This window comes from Rhinopithecus bieti, unplaced genomic scaffold, assembly GCF_001698545.2.
Source record: "Rhinopithecus bieti isolate Rb0 unplaced genomic scaffold, ASM169854v2 scaffold_7884, whole genome shotgun sequence".
Classification (NCBI taxonomy): domain Eukaryota; kingdom Metazoa; phylum Chordata; class Mammalia; order Primates; family Cercopithecidae; genus Rhinopithecus; species Rhinopithecus bieti.
Window position 1 is genome coordinate 6,000,951 of NW_016806331.1, and position 22,178 is coordinate 6,023,128.

General features: G+C 45.0%; 1 protein-coding gene across 5 annotated transcripts in view; it reads right to left on the minus strand.

Moving 5' to 3' along the window:
• The window catches only part of CLMP (CXADR like cell adhesion molecule), a 133,887-nt gene that overhangs the window by 78,442 nt on the left and 33,267 nt on the right, over positions 1–22,178 (minus strand). The window contains exon 1 of one of the 5 annotated variants that reach the window (XM_017875617.1): positions 15,456–15,570. The exons of the other annotated variants lie outside the window; for them this stretch is intronic. Coding sequence (XP_017731106.1) covers positions 15,456–15,549 — 94 coding nt within the window. The 5' untranslated portion in view covers positions 15,550–15,570. Of the gene's footprint in view, positions 1–15,455; positions 15,571–22,178 lie in introns of those variants that run through there. 5 annotated transcript variants of the gene reach the window in all.

Consider the following 22,178-nt stretch of genomic DNA (forward strand, 5'->3'; position numbering starts at 1 on the left):
GGAGACCGAGACCAGCCTGCCAACATGGTGAAACCCCATCTCTACTAAAAATACAAAAATTAGCTGGGCATGTTGGTGGGCTCCTATAATCCCAGCTACTCAGGAGGTGAGGCAGGAGAATCACTTGAACCTGGGAGGCGGTGGTTGCAGTGAGTCGAGATTCCAGCCTGAGCAACAGAGCAAGACTCTGTCTCAAAAAAAAAAAAAGAAGAAGAAGAAGAAGTGTTCATGAGAGGAAGTCTATGTGTAGCCCAGCCCTCTACCCTATAGTTTCAGCTCACTCTCTCACTTTCTCAAGCTCTTCTCTTCTCCCTTTACTTTTTTTTTTGGAGACCGAGTCTTGCTCTGTTGCCCAGGCTGAATGCAGTGGCACGATCCTGGCTCACTGCAATCTCTGCCTCTGCCTCTGCCTCTGCCTTAGCCTCCCGTGTAGCTGGGATTACAGGTGTGTGCCACCGTGACTGGCTAATTTTTTTGTATTTTAGTAGAGACAGGATTTCACCATGTTGCTCACGCAGGTCTCAAACTCCTGATTTCACGCAATCCGCCCACCTCCGTCTCTCAAAGTGCTAGGATTACAGGCATGAGCCACTGGACCCGGCCTCTTCTCTGCTTTCATAAAATGAATGCTCCAGCCTTTGAAGACTGATCTATTCAATGTCCTCTGAGCATGTCTTAGAGTCTTGGCTGAACATTTTCCATACTAGTCCTCCCACCTGGAATGCTCTCTCCTCCACCTGCTCTCCCTCTCTCTACCTTCCTCAGATCTACTTCCTTTTCTAGCTAACTCCATTCCCACCTCTTCAGTAAAGGCTTCTTCCACCCACTCTGCCTGTTGCCAGTTTCTCCTGAGTTCCCTCCCCATAGTCCCACACACCTGGCCTATTGCACAACAGCCTTGTTATAGATTTACATGAGTTTCCTCCACATGTGTGGGAATTGCTACCTCCTCTAAACTGAAATCCCCTTTGTTAAGGGCTGGATTGTGCCCCCCAATCCCATTTGTATGTTGACATCCTAACTCCTAGTGCCTCAGAAGGTAATGTCTTTGGAGACAGGGTCTTTTAAAAGTCAAAATGAGGTCATTAGGGTGGGCCCTAATTTAATATGACAAGTACAGTCATATGTCTTTATAGGAAGAGGAGATTAGGCCATAAACAGGTGCAGGGAGATCATGTGAAGACACAGGGAGAATAAAGCCATTAAAAGCCAAGGAGAGAGGCCAGGCGTGGTGGCTCACACCTGTAATCCCAGCACTTTGGGAGGCAGAGGCAGGTGGATCACTTGAGGTCAGGAGTTCCAGACCAGCCTGGCCAACATGGTGAAACGCTGTCTCTACTAAAAATACAAAAATTAGCCCGGCGTGATGGCGCGTGCCTGTAATCCCAGCTACTTGGGAGGCTGAGGCAGGAGAATCACTTGAACCCAGGAGGTGGAGGTTGCAGTGAGCTGAGATTGTGCCACTGCACTCCCACCTGGATGACAGAGCGAGACTCCATCTCAAAAATATATATAAATAAATAAAATAAATAAATAAATACAATAAAAGCCAAGGAGAGAGGCCTTAGAGGAAACCAACCCTACCAACAACTTAATCTCAGACTTCCAGCTTCCAGAATTGTGAGAAAATACATTTCTGTTGTTTCCGTCACCCAGTCTGTGGTACTTTGTTTTGGCACCCCCAGAGAAAAAAATACATCCCTCAAGGACAGGTTACTTTTGATTTAGGTAATTTTAGCTCAATTTAGCTAAATACTTGCCAAGAACCTTGCCGCTTTTTCCCTTTGCCTCCACATTGCCCCCTGTATCCTTTCCNAAATACAATAAAAGCCAAGGAGAGAGGCCTTAGAGGAAACCAACCCTACCAACAACTTAATCTCAGACTTCCAGCTTCCAGAATTGTGAGAAAATACATTTCTGTTGTTTCCGTCACCCAGTCTGTGGTACTTTGTTTTGGCACCCCAGAGAAAAAAATACATCCCTCAAGGACAGGTTACTTTTGATTTAGGTAATTTTAGCTCAATTTAGCTAAATACTTGCCAAGAACCTTGCCGCTTTTTCCCTTTGCCTCCACATTGCCCCCTGTATCCTTTCCTGTTTATACCATATATGTCCCGAACACACTCAGGAGGGCCTGGTGAGGGATCTTGAGCACCGAAGTTGTGTGAGAAATATCTGGAGGGACAGAAGGATGTTGGATAAAGTGGTTCAGCCACTGGCAGATACAAATTGCCCTCAAAGGAAGCTCATTGAGGACGTTTATTCTTTTTTTCTAAAGGTTTCTTTAGGAAACAACATCTCTTGCCATGGAACACATCTGGATGAACGAGTACAGAGCAGTGACATTAAATGTAATTGACATTACAGCATCTCTCAGGACCATGCTGATGGAGCTCCCAAGGTTTCGGGGCCTGTGTTGCAGCAAGGCTGACATTCAAGCTTGCCAGTCATCTGGAACACCGAACTCTTCTCTCCCCCAGGCACAGAACAGCTTCCAGCGTTTGAGCAAATACAAGTTTCAGATATTTTCTCTCCAAGAGGGAGGGCTCAATTGAAAACGTTTATCTAATCTTTTTCTCTGAATTTCTTTTTTTCTCTTGCCAGCTTCTCTCCTTTTCATCCCATTGCCATGACCACACTTGTCCCTAAAGATTTACCTCTCCCACGTAAAATTTTGGCCCAAATATGGAAAAGACAAAATCCTCTTTCCTTGTGTCCCTTAATAAAGCTGAGGTGGGCTGCAGCATTCAAAAGGAACTCTACTATGAACTAAAGGGAGGGACTTCCCCAAACACACACACATAAAGACCATACAAATTTTGTGAAATATTGGTTTTTAAACAACTGGTTCATAGGCACTAATTATTTCCATTGCATGGCCGGAGGGATTCCCTTTTAGTGCTTTTTAATTTTAATTTTATTTTTTTCTGAGATAGGGTCTCGCTTTGTCCCCCAGGCTGGAGTGCGGTGGCACGATCTCAGTTCACTCCAGCCTCGACCTCCTGGATTCATGTGACCCTCCCACCTCAGCCTTCTTAGTAGCTGGGACTACTGACTTTTTTTTTTTTTTTCCCCAGAGATGGAGTTTCACCATGTTGGCCAGGCTGGTCTTGAACTCTTGAGCTCAAGCGATTCACCCACCTCAACCTCCCAAAGTGCTAGGATTACAGGCGTTAGCCACCTCCCCTGGCCTCCCTTTTAATTCTTACGCTTTTCTTCCTTTGGTTCTTTTTTGTTCCCTTTTATAGAAGGTGTTGGGATTGGATACCTATCATAATGCTGACCTTACAGCCAATAAATGAGGTTGATGGCCCACACCAGGATGAGTATGGAGCCCTCATACTTCTCAGCTGTTGTTCTCCATAGCAAGACAGCGTCAATGCCAAACCGTGCCCTCTCTCACCCCCTCCTCCATTTAGGTAGGCTCAAGGATGACTTCCTTACACCTTACTCTGACTGGACTCTTACTCGTCAATGAGAAGCTGGTATGGACCAGAAAACTTGAACACGCAAAACTTGCCCCCTATCCTATAGCTCTGACTAAGTAGCTTTAGAACCTATAGGCACATTGGCTGGGGAGACAACTCAGCATGGAGGCCACCGATGTAATGGCCTGTTCTGTGGTATTGGTAAGCCACATTTAGGGGTGCCAAAGTCTTGTCCATTTGTGTTAGCCATGCAAGTAGGGCGTTGAAAAAGTAGATATTTTATTCTGCAGTTTTATACTGTTTGGCTAGAAGGGATTTAAATCTCTGATGTCAGATATCACGACATAAGAGATATCATGATATGGCATGTCATGTCAAATAAATAAGGTGACCACTTAGGATTAGGGAATGATCACTGATTTGGAGTCAGGAGGTCCAGGATTGAGCCCTAGTTTTATCAGCAACTAATCTGAATGACCTTGGATAAATCCCCCTCATTTTTCTGGGTCCCTAAAATAATAACTACTTTACTTTTCACTGAAATGGTTATAATTCACTGTGAAGGTCCAGATTTTCACTCACTGATCAGATGTTCTGATGGGCAGTTATACATGCTTTTGATGAATATAATGGGAAACGAAATATGTAGTTACTGTCATTTGTTTGGTGGTCAAAACTATTTCAAAATACGGGGCTCATTGGGAGGAAAATAACAGAAAGAGCCCTGGTGGTTAAAAAGTTAGGGACTACTAGAATAGATGATACAGAAATCACTTTGTTTTTTGAGACAGGGTCTTACTCTGTTGCCCAGGTTGTAGTGCAGTGTCACGATCTCAGCTCACTGCAGCCTCGATCTTCTGGGCTCAAGTAATCCTCCTGCCTTAGCCTCCTGAGTAGCTGGGACTACAGGCATGTGCCACCATATACCCAGCTAACTTAAATTTTTTTTTTTGTAGAGATATGGTCTTACTATGTTCACCAGGGTGGTCTCAAACTCCTGGCCTGAAGGGATCCTCCTGCCTCAGCCTCCCAAAGTGCTGAGATTATGGGCATGAGCCACCATGCTTGACCTCAGAAGACCTTCTAACTCTGGCATTTTAGAATTCTTGACTTGTATTACCATTGCACAAGGGAAGTGTTGAAGCCTAGGCAAGTGCTGAAGATGGGAATAGCGAGGTGGTGAGAGACTAGGGAAGGCAGGGGAGGGCAAGAGTGTTTACCAGATGATTGCTAGCTGTAACACAGCAAATTCGTTCTCTCATTTGGTACTTACACCTATCCTGTGAGGAAGGTATTATTATTTTAATGATGGAGAAACTGGCTCAGAGGGGTTAGTTTTGCATAACTTACAAGTGGTAGAGCTAGAATTTTACTTTAGTTCCAGGTCTACTGGTTTTCAAAACATACATTCTTTTTCTGATACCATAATGTCTTTTCATCCAGAGATGTGATAACCAGCCTCCAAGACGGTCTGAAGGGACTCTTGCCTCCTGGTATTCATGTCCTTGTATAGTCCCTATATTGAATAAGACTGAGCTTTGTAACCAGTAGGATTTTGCAGAAATGATAGTGTGTGACTTCCGAGACTCAGTCATAAAACATATTATGGCTTCTCCTTTGTTCTCTTGAATTGCTGTCTGTGGGAAGTCAGGTACCATGGCATGAGAATGACAAAGCAGCCCAAGGAGAGGCCCACGTGGGAACTGAGGTTTCCTGCCAACAACCAAAACCTGTAAATATGCCATCTAAGGAACTGTGATAGAATGAGTGTTTATGTCCCCTGGAAAATTCATATGTTGAAGTTCTAACCCTCAACGTGGCTATATTTGGAGATGGGGCCACTAAGGAAGTAATTAAGGTTAAATGGGTGGGGCCCTGATCCAATAACATTAGTGTCCTTATGAGAAGAGACACCAGAGAGATAGCTCTCTCTCTCTCTCCCCTCACACATAGGCACCAAGGAAAGGCCGTGTGAGGATGCAACAAGAGGGCAACCACCTACAAGCCAGGAAGACAGACCTCACCTGACACTGAATTTGTCGGCACCTTGATCATGAATTTTAGCTTTCAGAAAATAAATGTCTGTTATTTAAGTCACCCAGCCTGTGTCATTTTATGACAGCCTGAGCATACAGGCTAAAACAGAAGCAGATCCTTTAGCCCCAACCAAGTCTTCAGAGGACTGTAGCCAACCTTGGCTGCAAACTCGGGTGTGATCTTGAGCCAGGAACACCTAGCTAAGCTGCTTCTGAATTCCCGATTCGTAGAAACTGTGAAATAATAAATGTTTGTTGTTTTCACCATTAAGTGGTGGTCGGGGGGATTTTTTCTGTAGTAATAGATAACTGATGGAAGAAGTGAGGGAGAGGGTCTTTTGTCCCAAGGCATTAAAGCCCATTGCCATTTTGTACAGCTGGAAGAAGGAAGCATCATTTGTGAGTCTTTACCTGTGGTATGGAAATGCTTTCTTCTTTCAGCTATACAAAATGGTAGAGAAATGTGAGGGAGACATGCCCAGCTTTGCTCCATCCCACAGATAAAAATCCCACAAATGTGCTTCCTTCTTCCCAGAAAGCTTGCTAAGCTTCCTCAGCAGCAGTGCACATGGCTGCAGGGAAAACCTCCATGGATATCAATCACTGCTTGGACATTTGGTTTCCAGGACTCTGCCTTTTACTTCCCTAAGCAATTGTTTTGGTTAAGATTTCTATTCAGTGGCTGAGGCTTGTGACTAAAATAACATTTAACAGCATTAGGAACAGAAACACTGAGGGACACATTTACTCCCAGGAAAACAGAGGAATCCCAGAGGTTAAAAGCCTAGGGCCAATTTATCAGCTGGCTCTGAATCTAAAACAAAACTCAGAGGCACTTGGAGAGGTGACCAACACAGAGTAGCCACACTAGGGTGGAATATTCTGAGTAGTTTTAGGACATCAGATGTAACCTTCAGTCATTCCAGTCCAGAAGAATACTTGAGTGGCAGAGCCAGGATATCTTAGAAGTCACCCAGGACAACCTCTTTATATCACGAATAAAGAAGAAATGAGGGCCAGGTGCGGTGGTTCATGCCAGTAATTCCAGCACTTTGGGAGGCCGAGGTGGGTGGATCACTTGAGGTCAGGAGTTCGAAACCTGCCTGACCAACATGGAGGAAACCCCATTTCTACCAAAAATACAAAATTACCCAGGCGTGGTGGCACATGCCTATAATCCAGCTACTCGGGAGGCTGAGGCAGGAGAATCACTTGAACCCCAGCGGGGTGGGGGCGGAGGGTGCAGTGAGCTGAGATCGCGCCACTTCACTCTAGCCTGGGCAAAAGAGTGAAACTCTGTCTCAAAAAAAAAAGAGATAGTGAAGGCCCAGAGTGGAGTTACCGGCCTGGGTTCACAGCATGTGCGTAACAGAGCAGAGACCGGGACGCTGGTCTTTGGATGTTAACTGCGAGTGTTTTCACTGCCTTTCAGCACTAGGGAGAGAGTGGGGGGCCATTTTCTTCTTCTAAGTGATATTTTGGAACCAACCCAGTACCGCCCCATTGCCCTCCCCATAGCCATTTCTTTATTACATTATTTTTTTCCTGCTGCTTCCAACCCGTTCTCTTCTGCACAAAACCCCCAGTTTCAGTCTCCCAGGCTTTCACATACATTACTCAATCTACCTGAAAAGTAATCTATACTGCTTCACTCGAACTCTGACACCCAGCAAGCCTTTGTCAGGGCAGGAAGCTGGTGTAACGCAAAGCACCCCTACTGCACGGTTAGGCTGGGCCTCTAATATTGACCACTGGTCTGCACTGGTGTCTTAGGCAAGTCACGTACTGCCTCTCAGCCTCTAAGTGCCCTCCCAATTATAGTCTGCCATCCCATCAGTCAGCGGAAGCAATCCTTTTTAATGAGTTACCCAGCTAACTCTCAGTGCATCTAGATAATAGAATGCTGCAATCTTAATAAAATGCTTCCCTCCTGGAGAAGCTGTTCAACGGCTGGATCAGTGGTGGCGAATTCAGGATCGGTGGAAGGTTTGGGTGTCAGTCTCCTCCAATGCTGGAAATCAGTCTTGGGGACTCCAGGGACTGTGCTGCTCTGGCCTGATGCCTTTGCAGCACTGGGTTGACCTGCCCTCCTCTCTGGGCCTCACTGTCTCCCCCTTTAAAAGGGTCCTGCTCATTGTTTTCCCATACGTGTCGTGCTGTTAGATGTGTTATTTTAGTTTTGCAGTAGACCACAAAGCCAGGCGACTATCCGATTATTTACAGTCTCTAAAATCAGGGTTAGTTCAACTGTTGTCCTTATGCTGTGCTGGGTTAAACATAGGGACTTTGGAACTAGACAGACCTGGGTTCGAAATCTGATTTGTCACTTCCTGGCTGTTGAACTTGAGCAAGTTTCTTCACCCCTCTGAGCCCCAGGTTGTTTCCATTTACAAAGGGTAGTGCGCGTGATGCACAGCACACAAGGTAATGGTTACTAAGGTTGAATAAGATAATCACATCCGATGTGTGGCATAGAGAGAATGTTCAGTGAATATTAGCTATGACCATTGCTATTCTATGTCTAATGCATTGAACCCCTTTCTATGTGCCAGGGGTTGTGCTAGGCACTTGGGAGTCAAATATAAGTCAGACCTCCCTTAAGCAGTTCACGAAGTAGTTGCTATGCAGGCCTAGTTCTAAGACATTTGGAAAATGTGGGAAAAGCCAAAGATCTGTCAAAGCATTAACAAAATCGTTGTGCTCAAAATTGGATGTGTATATGTTATTTAAAAAATACTTAAAGCAGTGTTTGGAAAGCCCAGCAAAAATCCAGTATCTCTCAGAAATGGTTTAACAGTTAGTTTCAGTGAGAAGGTAAATATCAGCCTTCCAGAATGTGCTCATAGTAGATTACGGAATTAACCCATGTGGGAGCCTGCAGGCCATGAAGATGGAGCTGTACTTGGCCCGGTGATGGGGCAAGTCTGCACGTGACAGGAAGGAGGAGGAAGAAACAGGCACGGTGGGTGAGGAGGCTACAGTGTGTCTTCTCAGGTCTCCTGTGGGCAGGCAGCCCGGGGCACCCTCCAGGCAGCGTCTGAGTGTGGGCAGCATCTGAATGAGAACATGAGAACCTGTCACTTGCTGGTTGGAGTCAAGGAATTAATAAAATTGGTGTGGTGCGTCAGTTTTAATTTATGTTAGTCTTACTGTTTCGATCTTGGCATAATTATCTCACACTTAACAGAATAGGGGAGGGGCAACTGACACGAACAAGGCAGTGAGGTGGCGGGAGGCCCAGGGGGCACACAGGAAGGGTGGCTTTTGGAGGATGGCTGTGGCACCTTGAGTCTGCAGGGATGAGTAGGTGTTTTCCGTAATTCTCTGCCAATCCTTTCAGTCAATTAATAGTTGTTGCTTTAAAAAATTACTTTTGATTTCTAGTCAAAAGGAAGAAAAATGAGGAACCTATCAATTTTTTTTTTTACGTCTACCACATTGGTTTGTTTTTAAGACCTCCTGCCTGATGATGATGATAATTTTACTTTTGTAACAAGCTGTTAAATGTTCGAAGAACCACAAAGCAGAGCCTGACGGTAAGAATTTATTTCAATAATCCCAGCTGGGTGCCGTGGCCCACGCCTGTAATCCCAGCAGTTTGGGAGGCTGAGGCGGGAGGATCACTGGAGGTCAGGAGTTTGAGACCAGCCTGGCCAATATGGTGAAACTCTGTCTCTACTAAAAAATACAAAAATTAGCCAGTCATGGTGTCACGTGCCTGTAGTCCCAGCTACTCAGGAGGCTGAGGTAGGAGAATCGCTTGAACCCAGGAGGCACAGGTTGCAGTGAGCCAAGATTGCACCACTGCATTCCAGCCTGGGCAACAGAGTGAGACTGTCTCAAAAAAAAAAAAAGAAAGAAAAGAACTTATTTCAATAATCCAGTTATACCCTGAGCTTTTTCCTGAGAAGGTAAATAGATACTGACATTTTTAGACGGACAGTGCTTAGAAGCATGTTTTGCTTGGCCGGGCGCGGTGGCTTAAGCCTGTAATCCCAGCGCTTTGGGAGGCCGAGGCAGGCGGATCACGAGATCAGGAGATCGAGACCATTCTGGCTAACCCGGTGAAACTCCGTCTCTACTAAAAAAATACAAAAAACTAGCCGGGCGAGGTGGCGGGTGCCTGTAGTCCCAGCTACTCGGGAGGCTGAGGCAGGAGAATGGCGTGAACCCAGGAGGCAGAGCTTGCAGTGAGCTGAGATCCGGCCACTGCACTCCAGCCCGGGTGACAGACTCCGTCTCAAAAAAAAAAAGAAGCATGTTTTGCTGCATGTCTTCACTGCACTTTTTAATGATTTCCTAAATGCTGGCTCACATGGACAGTTAATTTCTACGGAAAATCAGAGAGTGAAGCAGATAGGCAACAAGAAATTTGGGAAAGGAGCTGAATTATGCAGAATTATTTGGATTGGCTCAAGTTAGAGACAAATCTCTAATTGACTTATTTTCTAAGATGCGTAATGGCTTGGTCCTACTTCCATTCTCTTTCTTGTGAAGGCTCTTCCTCTATAAACATCTCAGGCATGAATTCTTCAAAGAAACTGACAAGGGCAAGGGGCGCAGTGGCTCAAGCCTGTGATCCCAGCACCTTGGGAGGCCGAGGCGGGCCGATCACCTGAGGTCAGGAGTTCAAGACCAGCCTGGCTAACCTGGTGAAACCCCATCTCTACTAAAAATACAAAAATTAGCTGGGTGTGGTGGTGCGCACCTGTAATCCTAGTTACTCAGGAGGCTGAAGCAGGAGAATTGCTTGAACTTGGGAGGCGGAGGTTGCAGTGAGCCAAGATCACGCCACTGCACTCCAGCCTGGGTGACAGAGTAAGAACTTGTCTCAAAAAAAAAAAAAAAAGTGACAAGAAACTTGCCTTCCTATTTATTGACTGAAACAGGCAGCGTTAGGTTTCCTTGGCCTTCTTTTGACAGCAGCACTGGAAAGGGGCAGGAAAGGCAGTTACTTGTCCAAAGGTATGTACTAGGTGTGTACCAGGTGCCTACTAGGTACCCAGCCCTGGGCCTAGCCCTGGGCCCTGCTCAGTGAGATTTGTAAGATCAGTGCTTTAAGGCTTGGTTTCTAATCAGAAGTTACTTATAATCTATTTGAGAGGGTAGAACTAAGATAGATGGAGCAAATAATTTAACCTGTTAAATATTTATCAAGCCCTTACCATGCACTAAACCAGTCATGCTCAGCCTGCATGTGAGAAGCACCGATTTTTTTTTTTCTTCTTTAAATGCAGAATGGGGTCAGGTGTGTGTGGTGGCTCATGCCTGTAATCCCAGCACTTTGGGAGGCCAAGGTGGGTGGATTACTTGAGCCTAGAAGTTTGAGACCAGCCTAGGCAGCATGGTGAAACCCCATCTCTAAAAAAAGAAAAAAATACAAAGAATTAGCCCAGCATGATGGCATGTGCCTGCAGTCCCAGCTACTTGGGAGGCTGAGCTAGGAGGATTTCTTCAGCCCGGGAGAGAGAGGTTGCAGTGAGCCAAGACTGCACCACAGCATTCCAACCTGACAATGGAGCAAGATTCTGTCTCAAAAAATATAAATAAACAAATAAACAAAAATAAATACAGAATGTCTGGGCATCACCCCTCAGAACAGCAGTCCCCCAAGAGTAGATTTTGGACCAGTATCACCATCATCTGGTCACGTATTACACATGCAGACTCTTGGACCTAAACTCCCTGGGGGTGGATTCCAGCAATCTGTGTCTTCATGAGCCCTGCAGGTGCTAACGATGCACTGGCTCTCAAATTGGAGAAGCACTTGATTCAGCAGGCCTCATGTACAATGTGAGGCTTTGAGCTCCTGAATACCTGCAAAGCTGCACAGAGAACCTTGATGTGCAGCCAGGATTGAGAACCCCTGTGCTGGCAACAGGAAAGATGCAGAGATGCCGAGAACATGGCCCCAGCGTGAAGGAGCTCACAGTTTAGTGGACGATGTTAAACCAAATGCTACTGAGTGCCACAGAACAGCTCAGTCTAAGGGGAAGTTCCTGGAGGACATAGAGCTCATTTTAGAGTTGAGCAGGATTTTAAAGAGCTACAGGAAGATCTCTCAGAGGGACAGATGAGAAGAAGGGCCAGAGGCAGGAAACAGTGGGAAGAACAGACAGCGACTCAGCTTTAAAGAAAGCATCCATTTATTCATTTAACAAACATTTCCTGAGAGTCTACTCTTCAGCTGATTATTTATGATTTATAGCGCACCAGTTTCCAAAAAGGACTTGAGGTGGTTTATAGTGTTAAAACACATCCAAAACAGGAACATGTATAATGTATAATGCATGTATAATGCAAATAGAACAGAGACCCATTAAGAGGAACTGGGAAATAGATCTTTCGGGCACCTGGGATGAATTAATTGAGGGCTTGCTGAGAGCAAGACACCGTCAGAGGTGCTATGGGGTTTACTGAGCAAGATGAAGAAGCTTATAGTCTACAAGGGAAGATAAAATGTACATAAATGACCGGGTGTGGTGGCTCACACCTGTAATCCCATCACTTTGGGATGCCAAGGTGGGCGGATCGCTTGAGCTCAGGAGTTTGAGACCAGCCTAGGCAACATGACAAAACCTTGTCTCTAAAACAAATCCAAAAAAAAGTAGCCAGGCATGGGTGGCAAGTGCCTGTAGTCCCAGCTACTTGGGGGGCTGAGACAGGAGGATCACTTGAGCTCGGTAGGCTCAAAAGCTGCCTGTGGGTCAAGATCGCACCACTGCACTCCAGCCTGGGTGACAGAGTGAGACCCTGTCTCAAAAAAAAAAAAAAAGAAAAAAGAAAAAAAACAAAAACATTAACATAAATAACTATATTTAGGCAAAGAGCCATGGCAGATTCAAGGCAGGAGAGATCATTCCTAGCTGGGAAAGTGGGTACCTGTACCTTGAAGAAGGGAGAGGATCTGAGGGCTGAAAGAAGGAGAGATTAGGGGCTACAGTTGGAAGCAGGAAGAAGAGTCAGAGGAAAGAAGGGTGTTCACAAATTCCCTAAGCAAAGAGACAATGGAGACAAAGAATAGGATAAAGCAGTGGGAATCCTGAGAGTTCCCATTGAAAATGCCATGGCTAGATCTGAGAGGGTCTTCACTTCAGTTGGAGAAATTTGTGTCCTGCTTGCTAGTCAGTGAGGGGTGACTGAAGGTGTTTCAGCGAGGAAGTAACCTGGGGAAGTTATCCTTCAGAAAGATTAATTTAGCAGACACATGTAGCATGGAGCAGAAAGACAGGCTACAGGTAGGGAGACCACTCAGGAGGCTGAAGCCTGGTCTAGACTCCAGAGGAGAAGTCAGTGGCAGGAGAGAAAGGGAGAGAGTTGAAAGAGACACTATGGAGCTGTAATCTATGGCTTGCTTCTCAAAATGTGGCTTGGGAACCAGCAGCAGCAGCAGCACCTGGGAGCTTGCTACAAAAGTAGAACCAAGAGCTCCACCCAGATCCCTACTGAATCAGAATCTGCAGTTCGCCAGGAACCTTCAGTAAAAGGGGAGAACCACTGGCCACTAGGGCCTGGCAACTTACTAAGTGTAGTGGGTAGGAGAGGGAGAAGGTCCTAAGGTAATGTCAGATATTTCAAGGATTGGATCATAGGGGTTAGAGGTAGAGTCAAAATTAATTTGTGTGGAGGCCGAGAGGACCAGACTAATGACCAGCTTATAGTTCTGAGGCCCACAGCCAGAGGGAGATGTTGGGAGCTAGAGTGTCTCTGCTTAAATTTTGTATATTTGCTGCAAATCATTGTACAGTGGAGACACTTAATCACATTGTCGACAGGTTCCCTCTGTAAAATGGATCAATGACAATAGTGCCCACATTTTGCTTTATAAAAAAAAATCCAAATTAATTGACCAACTGTTTATTTTCCAACAATAGTAATGATAGTGATATTAACAACAACATGGTCTATCATTTATTTATTAGTGTTTGCTCTGTTCCAGGGGAAGTACTACATAATTTGCTTCTGTGAAAATCAATAGTAAGTGCCTACCAAAAATTGTCCTTATCTGTTATATTTACCCCCCTTTGTATCATATAATTTATCTATTTCTTTGTCTGTTTACCTTCATAGACTCCCCTTGGATTTCCTGGTACCTAAAATAGGGCTTCACAATTAGTAGGAGCTCATTGATTTAGTTATTTTTATTTTTATTTTATTTTTTGAGAGGAAGTCTTGCTCTGTCACCAAGCTGGAGTGCAGTGGCCCACTCTCAGCTCATTGCAACTTCCGCCTCCCGGGTTCAAGCGGTTCTCCCACCTTAGCCTCCCCAGTAGCTGGGATTACAGGCATGTGCCACCATGCCTAGGTAGTTTTTGTATTTTTAGTAGGAGACAGGGTTTTGTCATGTTGGCCAGGCTGGTCTCGAATTCCTGACCTCAGTTGATCCACCCGTCTCGGCCTCCCAAAGTGCTGGGATTACAGATGTGAGCCACTGTGCCTGGCTTGATTTTTTTTTTTTTTTTAAATGAATGAAAAACCAATCAAGTGAGAGTAGCTATCTGCGTAGCACTTTAAACGCCATGATGCTTTGGCACACGGCATTGCCCTTGTTTATGCATCCGTCTCATATGGAAAGAGATGAGCTTATCCATTTTCCTGTTTCCAGTCTGAACCTAGTGTCAGCCTCAATAAAGTAAGTGCTCAAAAAATTTAGATGAATAAATGAGTTTGAAGTTTGCACTAATAGGTTTTTAAAACACGATAATACACTCCTAAAGTTAGTAAAAGCACCCTTAGAATCATTGGAATTGAAACTAACCAAAGAATGTTATAACATAATCAAGTATATTCAAATATGTCCAAGAAAGAAAGGATGTCATAACAGAAGGGTTATGATCTCTACAAAGTTCTAGAAAAAGGACTGTACAAATGTGATTTTGACAGCATCATTCTAGATTGTGCATGGGACAGGCTGTAACAGACACCTCTTCAGACCACAGACAACTTCTCCAGTTTTTACCAGCCTGATGGAAGGATCCTCATATCCACCATAGCATCTTCTGATCTGTCAGCTGCCCTCTGACGACAAGGCATCCCCAAGGAGGGAGTGTTTCCAAACAAGTAGCTAACCTTGGTATGAACAGGCTGTTAAAAACAGCCTGAAAGTAGGGAGAAGTTTGAATCCCAGCTCCAACATATGGTAAGTCTAAATCTTTGAGCAATTTACTTGACCTATTACAACTTTAGTTTCATTCATAAGAATGAAACTAACAGTTATGACATTAAAACAACAAAATAGTGTATATGAAGTCCACGATCCAGTATCTAGTACTTGCTACATGATATTAATACTCTAGCCCTGTTCCTGACCATCCCTTCCCTCCATGTCCAGATGTTCCTCTCATAGTTAACATTAAGACTTTATTATTTTTCTGCATTCTGGCAGGTGCCTGAAGGCCCATGGTGTCCATGGTGACCATCTTAAAGTACTGATTCCCTGTGGCCTTAGCAGCTTGCCACTAAAAGCTTTCCTCTTTTTAGCATCATTATTTTCAGTTTCCTGACTTGCTAGAAATTCAGTGAGCCAGCTTCAAAAGCAGTCTTCTTTGTACCCAGCCCAAAGACTGTAGGGACCATCCCCAAACCCTCCCTTAATCTTTCATCAGCTCAAGGACTAAGTGAGCACAGGGTCTACCCAGGACAAGTGAGACCTAGTGTGCCCTCTCCCCAGGAAGGTACCATTGGAAGCAAGGTGATGTAGAGAGGCTGGACTTGCCACAGTCAGCAACCAGATTGGACCGTCAACACTGTCAAGTCATCTTTCATTTTCCCAAGTTCTATGGAGGTTTTGCTACTTCCAGTATGCTTAAAACGGTCTTAAATTTCAAGAGAAAAATTCTAAATTCAACAGGCATAAGATCTGAATTCTCTACTACATAGCCATATGGACTCATCTGACATCAAAATGCCACTAAAAATTCATGATTTGCAGCCACAGTCCTTCCATTCATTCCACCTTCCAACCTCCTTTCCACATCTTAAGTCTTCTTACCTCGCAGGCCTGAAGGGGGAGGAGTCGAGCCCAAATTCTGGGACACTGGTAGTGTTTGGATGTAGGGAGGTTTTCTAGAAGTTACTGTGGGCATCCCTACATCCAGGTGCCTCTTCTCCAACTTTATCTCTTTCGCCGAGCCCCAGGGCTACACCCTCTTCAGAGGGATTGACTATAAATGGTCATGGTGGAAGCAGCCAGAATGCCAAGAACTATAAGCCTGACAGAGCTTGTGTATCAGCCTGACAGCTTCAATAGCCCAGAGTCTGTTGCATGGAATCCCAAACAGCCTTGTAGCTTCCTCCCCAACCACAGACAGCCTGCCTGCCTTCTGGGCCTTGTTTAAACAAGATGAGAACAGGCCGTGTTTGGACTGGAAGTCCAGTGACCCCTCCCCGGTGTGGGAGAGCAGGTCAGCAAGACATGGTGCAGCCTGAACATGAGCTGCTCTCTTGCTTTTAGGTCTTCCTGACTTTCAGAAACTGGGGGCCGTAGGCGTTCTACCATCTCAGAAGTCTGCTGCCAATAGGAGGGAACGGTTCAGGTTCTGTTGCATGGGAGCGTGACTATGGTTGACAATGGTGTGTTGTATATTTCAAAATAGTTAGAAGAGAGGATTTTGAATGTTCTCACCACAAGGAAACGATACATATTTGAGGTGATGAAAATGCTTGTCACCCTGATTTGATCGTTACCCATCATATAACCGCATCGAAACATCTCATTGCACCCCATAAATACGTACAATTATTATGTGTTGATTAGAAACAAAATAAAACTTAAAAAAAAGAGGAAATCTACTGCCAAAGATGAGAGATGTCCTCAGCTAATGTGGATCATTGTGTTCTGAGTGTAGTAATCAATCATTACAGTTAACATTACTAAGTGCCAGGCATGGCACTAGGTACCTTGGAGTAATGGGCACATATTGTGTTTAGCACAGTGCTTGGCACATAGTAGGTACTTGATGAGTGGTAGCGATTACTATCAATAATCTTACAGATCACCCTATGAAGAGGTATTATTATTATCATCCTTTGTTTTGGGAAGCTGAGGAAACAGACATTCAGAGAAGTTCAACTTGCTCAAGGTTTTGAAAGCTTGACGCCATCCAGTTAGAAAGACAGACGTCCTTTTAGTGAAGCTGGGCCAGTTTGGCTGCAGACATTGTGCTGAAGCCTCCGTTCCGTGCGACCTCTTACCCTGCTGGCAAAGCAATGACCCTGGATTATAGCCCCAGCTCTTAATATCTCACCTCCTCACTCTGGGCTTGTGATAGAAGTTGAAGTTAAAGACCTCAAAGGACTCTTCCAATCTCACCTGCTGTGACTCCAAGTTGAAGATCTCAAGGAAAGGGGAAGCTCTTCCCTAGTTGGGAACATGCCTCCTTCCCTGTCCAGAAGGAAGCTTGTGAGGATGAGGGAGGATTGTTGAGTTCCTGAGAAGCAAATGGAGACAGTGCAGTCTCTCTTATCAAACCCAGGAAGGAAAGACAGGCAGACAGACAGGCTACTTGGTATGAATGATATTTCCAGAAGCTGAAAGCTTGTTCTTAAACTGACAGAGGCATGCCAGCCTGCCATGGTCAACAAAGGAATTAGGATTGGAGAAATCCCGTCCTAAGAATCTGAGCTGAAAAACATGATTGGGGTTGAATATCTGCCACCATCATTTCCTCTTTCCACTTTTATTCACTGCCTGCCCCCTCCCACCCCCACCTCAGGTCCACTAACTGGTACATATGCTTTTTCCACAAAGCAGGCTGCAGAGGAAAGTCCACGTATCTGGCCAGGGCAGGGCTAGGGCTGTAGCATCCACCCTGGAGCTGGGGCCACGGCATTCCAGCTTCGGCCAGACAGCATCTAGGGCAGCTACCCCCACTGGCTCTTCCTATCTACATCTGGATTCCACTGTCTTCTTTTTGTGGCGTTTCTCTGAAAGCCCTTTGTTCCTTCCAGAGTTGGAAATAACTGAGATAGTTGGGCAAGTTAGTTGGGAATAAGGCAGGGATATTCTTGGGGAATGAGGAAGCCTTGGGGCTACTTTTCTCTTTGCCACTCAATTGCCTTGCAGTGTCCCCTGGGAGCTGGGTAGGACAGGGTCAGCTAACCCTGACCAATAGTCAGAACCCTCCAAACCCCATCCTTTTCTTGTCAAAAGTCACCTCCTCTAAGAAGTCCTCTGCAATCAAATCCAGCAGCAACTCTTTCTTGTCCTGCCTCATCTCTGTGGAATTTACAAGGTTCACATGCTGCTGATTATGTGAGGTGGATGCTGCATCTTAAGTGTATACTTTTTGTTCTTCCTTCTCTATTTTGTATATTGCATTAGATTGGGAGTCCTTTAAGAACAAAATATTCTGGGTCTCATTCCCCTCAACCCTCTTGCACCTGCCCTCCTTGGGTTATGGAGCCTCTACTCCGGGCTTCGCACAGAATGTGCTGCATCCAAGCACTCACTCAGGATTGGGGCATATGAGAGGGTAGTGGGGAGACCCTGCTCTTCAGGGGCCCGTGAATATGAAAGACCACCATAATAAAGGGAGGGACAGAACAAAGCTCTGGTCCCCCAAATGACCAAGTTTCTATTTTGGCACTCTGAAAATGAGCTGTCAGGTCCCTGCTGGGGAATCCCTGGAGGCAGCTGGGCTCCCCAAAGCAGCTGGGCTCCAAAGGTCCAGGAGGAGGTGCCAAGAGGAAGAGATTTTGCTTTGGCTCTGAGGGCCTCTGGGATTCCCAGAGGAATCCACAGGCCTCATATATATTTATGTGAACTTAAGATGCTAATGAGCATTGAGGAGCCAAGAGCCCTGCTGGGTTTGCAAGTAACTGGGTCTACTCTTCACACAGTCTTCTTTGTCTGCAAGGCCTCAGGTTCAAATTGCAGATCTGGGTTTTTTAGTGCAGCTGACATGGAAACCTGCCCACACCTGTGGCAGAATCACAATGCGCTCCGGGAGAAAGCTTCCATCCTGTGTCTTTGGACAAGACACTGAAGCCTAGGTCTGACTGAGGTCATCTTGTCCATCTTCCAGTCTCCAAGAAGGACAGTGTCCAACCCCTCTTAGATAGGGAGCTTTATATTCCACTCCTAAGACATCCCTCTTACCCCAATTTTTCATGCATTGCAATCATAGTGTCAATAAAAAGAGCCAAACTCTGTAAAATATTTGAAGAAACATGTTCTGAACCAAATAAGAGTGACCATGGCCCATAACGCAGCTCTCAGGAGACCCTGACAACATGTGCTCAAGGTGGTAGGGGCACAGCTCGGTTTTATCATTTTAGGATACATTTAAGATGTACATTGGTTTGGTCCAGAAAGGTGGGACAACTCGAAGCAGGGGAAGTGGGTGTTGGGGGGTTTGTGGGCGATGCCTCCAAGTTATAGGTAAATTTAAAATTTTTCTGATTGGCAGTTGGTTGAAAGAGTTTATCTAAAGACCTGGACCCAATAGAAGTGTCTGAGTTAAGGGGTTGTAGAGACCTAGGTTCTTATTATGCAGATAAAGTCTCCAGGTACCGCTTCAGAGACAATTGATTGTAAATTTCTCATCAGACTTAAAAAGGTGCCAGACTCTTAGTGGATTCTCTCTTCCATCAGGAAAAGGGTCTGGAAGAGGAAAAGGAGATTCTCTATAGAATGTAGACTTTTAACCCCAAGAGATGGCTTTGTAGGGCAATTTCAAGATATGGCCAGAAAATATATTTGGGGTGAAACTAATTTGATTTCCTTCCTTATTCGTTATGTGACGTGCCAGAGTCAGGTTGGAAAGCAGGCCACATTATATAGGGTTAAATCAAATCCCTCTGGTGAGACTTCATGGTTTGGAGGGCGAACTCCCCCGGCCCCTTAGGTAGTAATTTGGGGAAGAGAAGAAAAAAGGTCAGAGTTTAGTCCTCAATAACAACCTGTGGAAGTTCCTCCTTTTGGCCGACTTCAGTGCGGTGTTGCACATGAAGCCTGCTTTTTCTTGCCGCTGTGAGGCATGAAGATCAGCTCGTTGTCGTCCTATAAAGATTCTTTGCTGGCATTAATACTCCCTGCTGCCTCCCTGGTCTCAGCTTAATAACCAGTTTCTTTATCTGTTCATCGCGGGGTGAGGGCTCTGTGCCAGGCACTGGGCATACCAAGACCAATGAGTCTCAGACTTCATCCTTACCGTCATATGGTCTTATATGGGGAGACATTCGAATACATTTATCACAACACATTATGGTATTTGTTAAAACCAGGGTATGAGCAAAGTCTCTGGGGACCACAGCAAAAAGCAACCAGCTCTGCTTACAGTTGATGGGCAAGGTTTCCCAGAGGGGCTAACCTCTGAGCTTGGCCTTAAATGCCAAGTAAGCATTTTCCAGGTACAAAAATGGGGAAAGGGTGTCATTCTAAGTAGAGGGAAGAACATGCATGAAGACCAGAAGATCTGAAAGGGTCTGGCCTGGATGGGGAACAGCAAGTCATACCAGGGAGTCTAAAGGGTTCTCCTAGTTTAAAGACACCAAGTAGATAAAGTCTGCATTAAGCTAAGGGCTAGCTGGTCCCTTAGAGTCCACAGAAGATAACCTTGGAGACTGCAGGCTGGAAAGGGGGTGGGACTGGAGAAGGGAGGGTAATTGGGAGACTATTCCCTCAGCTTTTTTTTTTCTTTTCTTTTCTTTACTTTTTTTTTTTTTTTTTGAGACAGAGTCTAACTCTGTCACCCAGGCTGGAGTGCAGTGGTGTGATCTTAGCTCACTGCAACTTCCACCTCTTGAGTTCAAGCAATTCCCCTGTCTCAGCCTTCCGAGTAGCTGGGATTAACAGGTGCGTGCCACCATGCCTGGCCAATTTTTGTGTTTTAATAGAGACAGGGTTTCACCCTGTTGGCCAGGCTGGTCTTGAACTCCTAGCCTCAAGTGATCCGCCCTCCTCAGTCTCCCAAAGCGCTGGGATTACAGGCATGAGCCAACGTGCCCGGCCTGTTAGAAGACTGTCGTACTAATTCAAGCAAGAGAGAAAGCCATTTAAGGACGAGTGGCACTTAGACATTTAGATGTTTAAAGTAATACTTTAAAAATAGAAGTTATACATACTTGTTCTACAAAACTTGGATAATAAGGACAAAAATAATGAAGAAAATAACCATCGTCTGTGTCAGCTCTTAACACTTCAGTGCAGATCTCCTTCCAGGCTGTTTTCTAAGCATTTATACATATTCACTGTAGAGATTTTACTATACTGTATATATAATTCTGTATTCTTTTTTTTTTACTCAACATTATATCATGAGCATTTATCCAAGTCATAAAATTTCTTTGTCATCTGTTTTATGAGAAGTACTATATTTGATTATATAGATTCATGAATCATAATTTACTTAGCCACTTTCTTTCTTTTCTTTTTTTGTTTGACACGGAGTCTCATTCTGTCTCCCAGGTGCCTCCTGGGTTCAAGCGATTCTCCTGCCTCAGCCTCCTGAGTAGCTGGGACTATAGATGCCCACCACCACGCCTGGCTAACTTTTTGTATTTTTAGTAGAGACAGGATATCACCATGTTAGCCATGATGGTCTCGATCTCCTGACCTCGTGATCCACCTGCCTCAGTCTCCCTAAGTGCTGAGATTACAGGCTTGAGCCACCACGCCCAGCCTACTTAGCCACTTTCTTATTTTGAGATGTTTAGTTTGTGCCAGTGTTCATGTTGCAATACACTTTTATTGTTTATTTATTTGTTATTTTTAGACAGGGCCTCTCTCAGTCATCCAGGCTGCAGTGCAATGGCACCATCTTGGCTCACTGCAGCCTCAACCTCTTGAGCTCAGGTGATCCTCCCATCTCAGCCTCCCACGTAGCTGGCACTATAGGCGTGAGCCACTATACCTGGCTAATTTTTTGTTATTTTTTTTGTAGAGACAGGGTTTAGCCATGTTGCCCAGGCTGGTCTCGAACTCTTGGGCTCAAGTGATCCACCTGCCTTGGCCTCCCAAAGTGCTGGGATTACAGGTGTGAGCCACCATGCCCAGCCAATAAACATTTTTGCACATTGTATTTTATTATGTCCTTAGCATAGATTTCTAACAATGGAATTATTGGGCCAAGACTATGAATGGTTTTAAAATTCCTGAAGCTGACTTTTAAATGTTTGTTAAAGAGGTTTGTGCTGTCTGCACCCACTAACAATGTATGAACACTTCTGGAGGGATGTTTCTATAAGGGCCATAGTATTTTCCTCATCACCATTTTGCATGACACCTTTTCAGGATGCAGGAGATGTCACACCTTGCACCCTTAGATACAAACCCAGAGCTTCACTCTCAAAGTTAACATCTTCTTTTCCTAGACTTCTCTGGAACAACTATTAGTAAAAGCAGATATGGTTTGCTTTAACCTCTTAGAAAGAGCTCGATTCTGGGACAGGATGGTAGGTAGGATCCCCTGTTGGGAACAAGCCAGTGCCAGCTGCAGTGCTGGTATGAGAGCTTGTGCGACCGCCCATGAATACGAGACTGTTTTATGGCTGGAGCCAGCACACAGCCTGGGTTTTCTTGGAGAGTCCCTGTTCTATCCTGTTATTGCAAAAGTATTCTCATGCCAGTCAGACCATAAAGCGACTTCTATTTGTAATGCACAGTCTTACATGAATGCATTCATGGACACATGTAGATGTGGGCTGACATTCCTTTTTATACATGCCAGATGGAAGTCAGTGTGTAATAACCACAAGGGAATGACTGCATAGT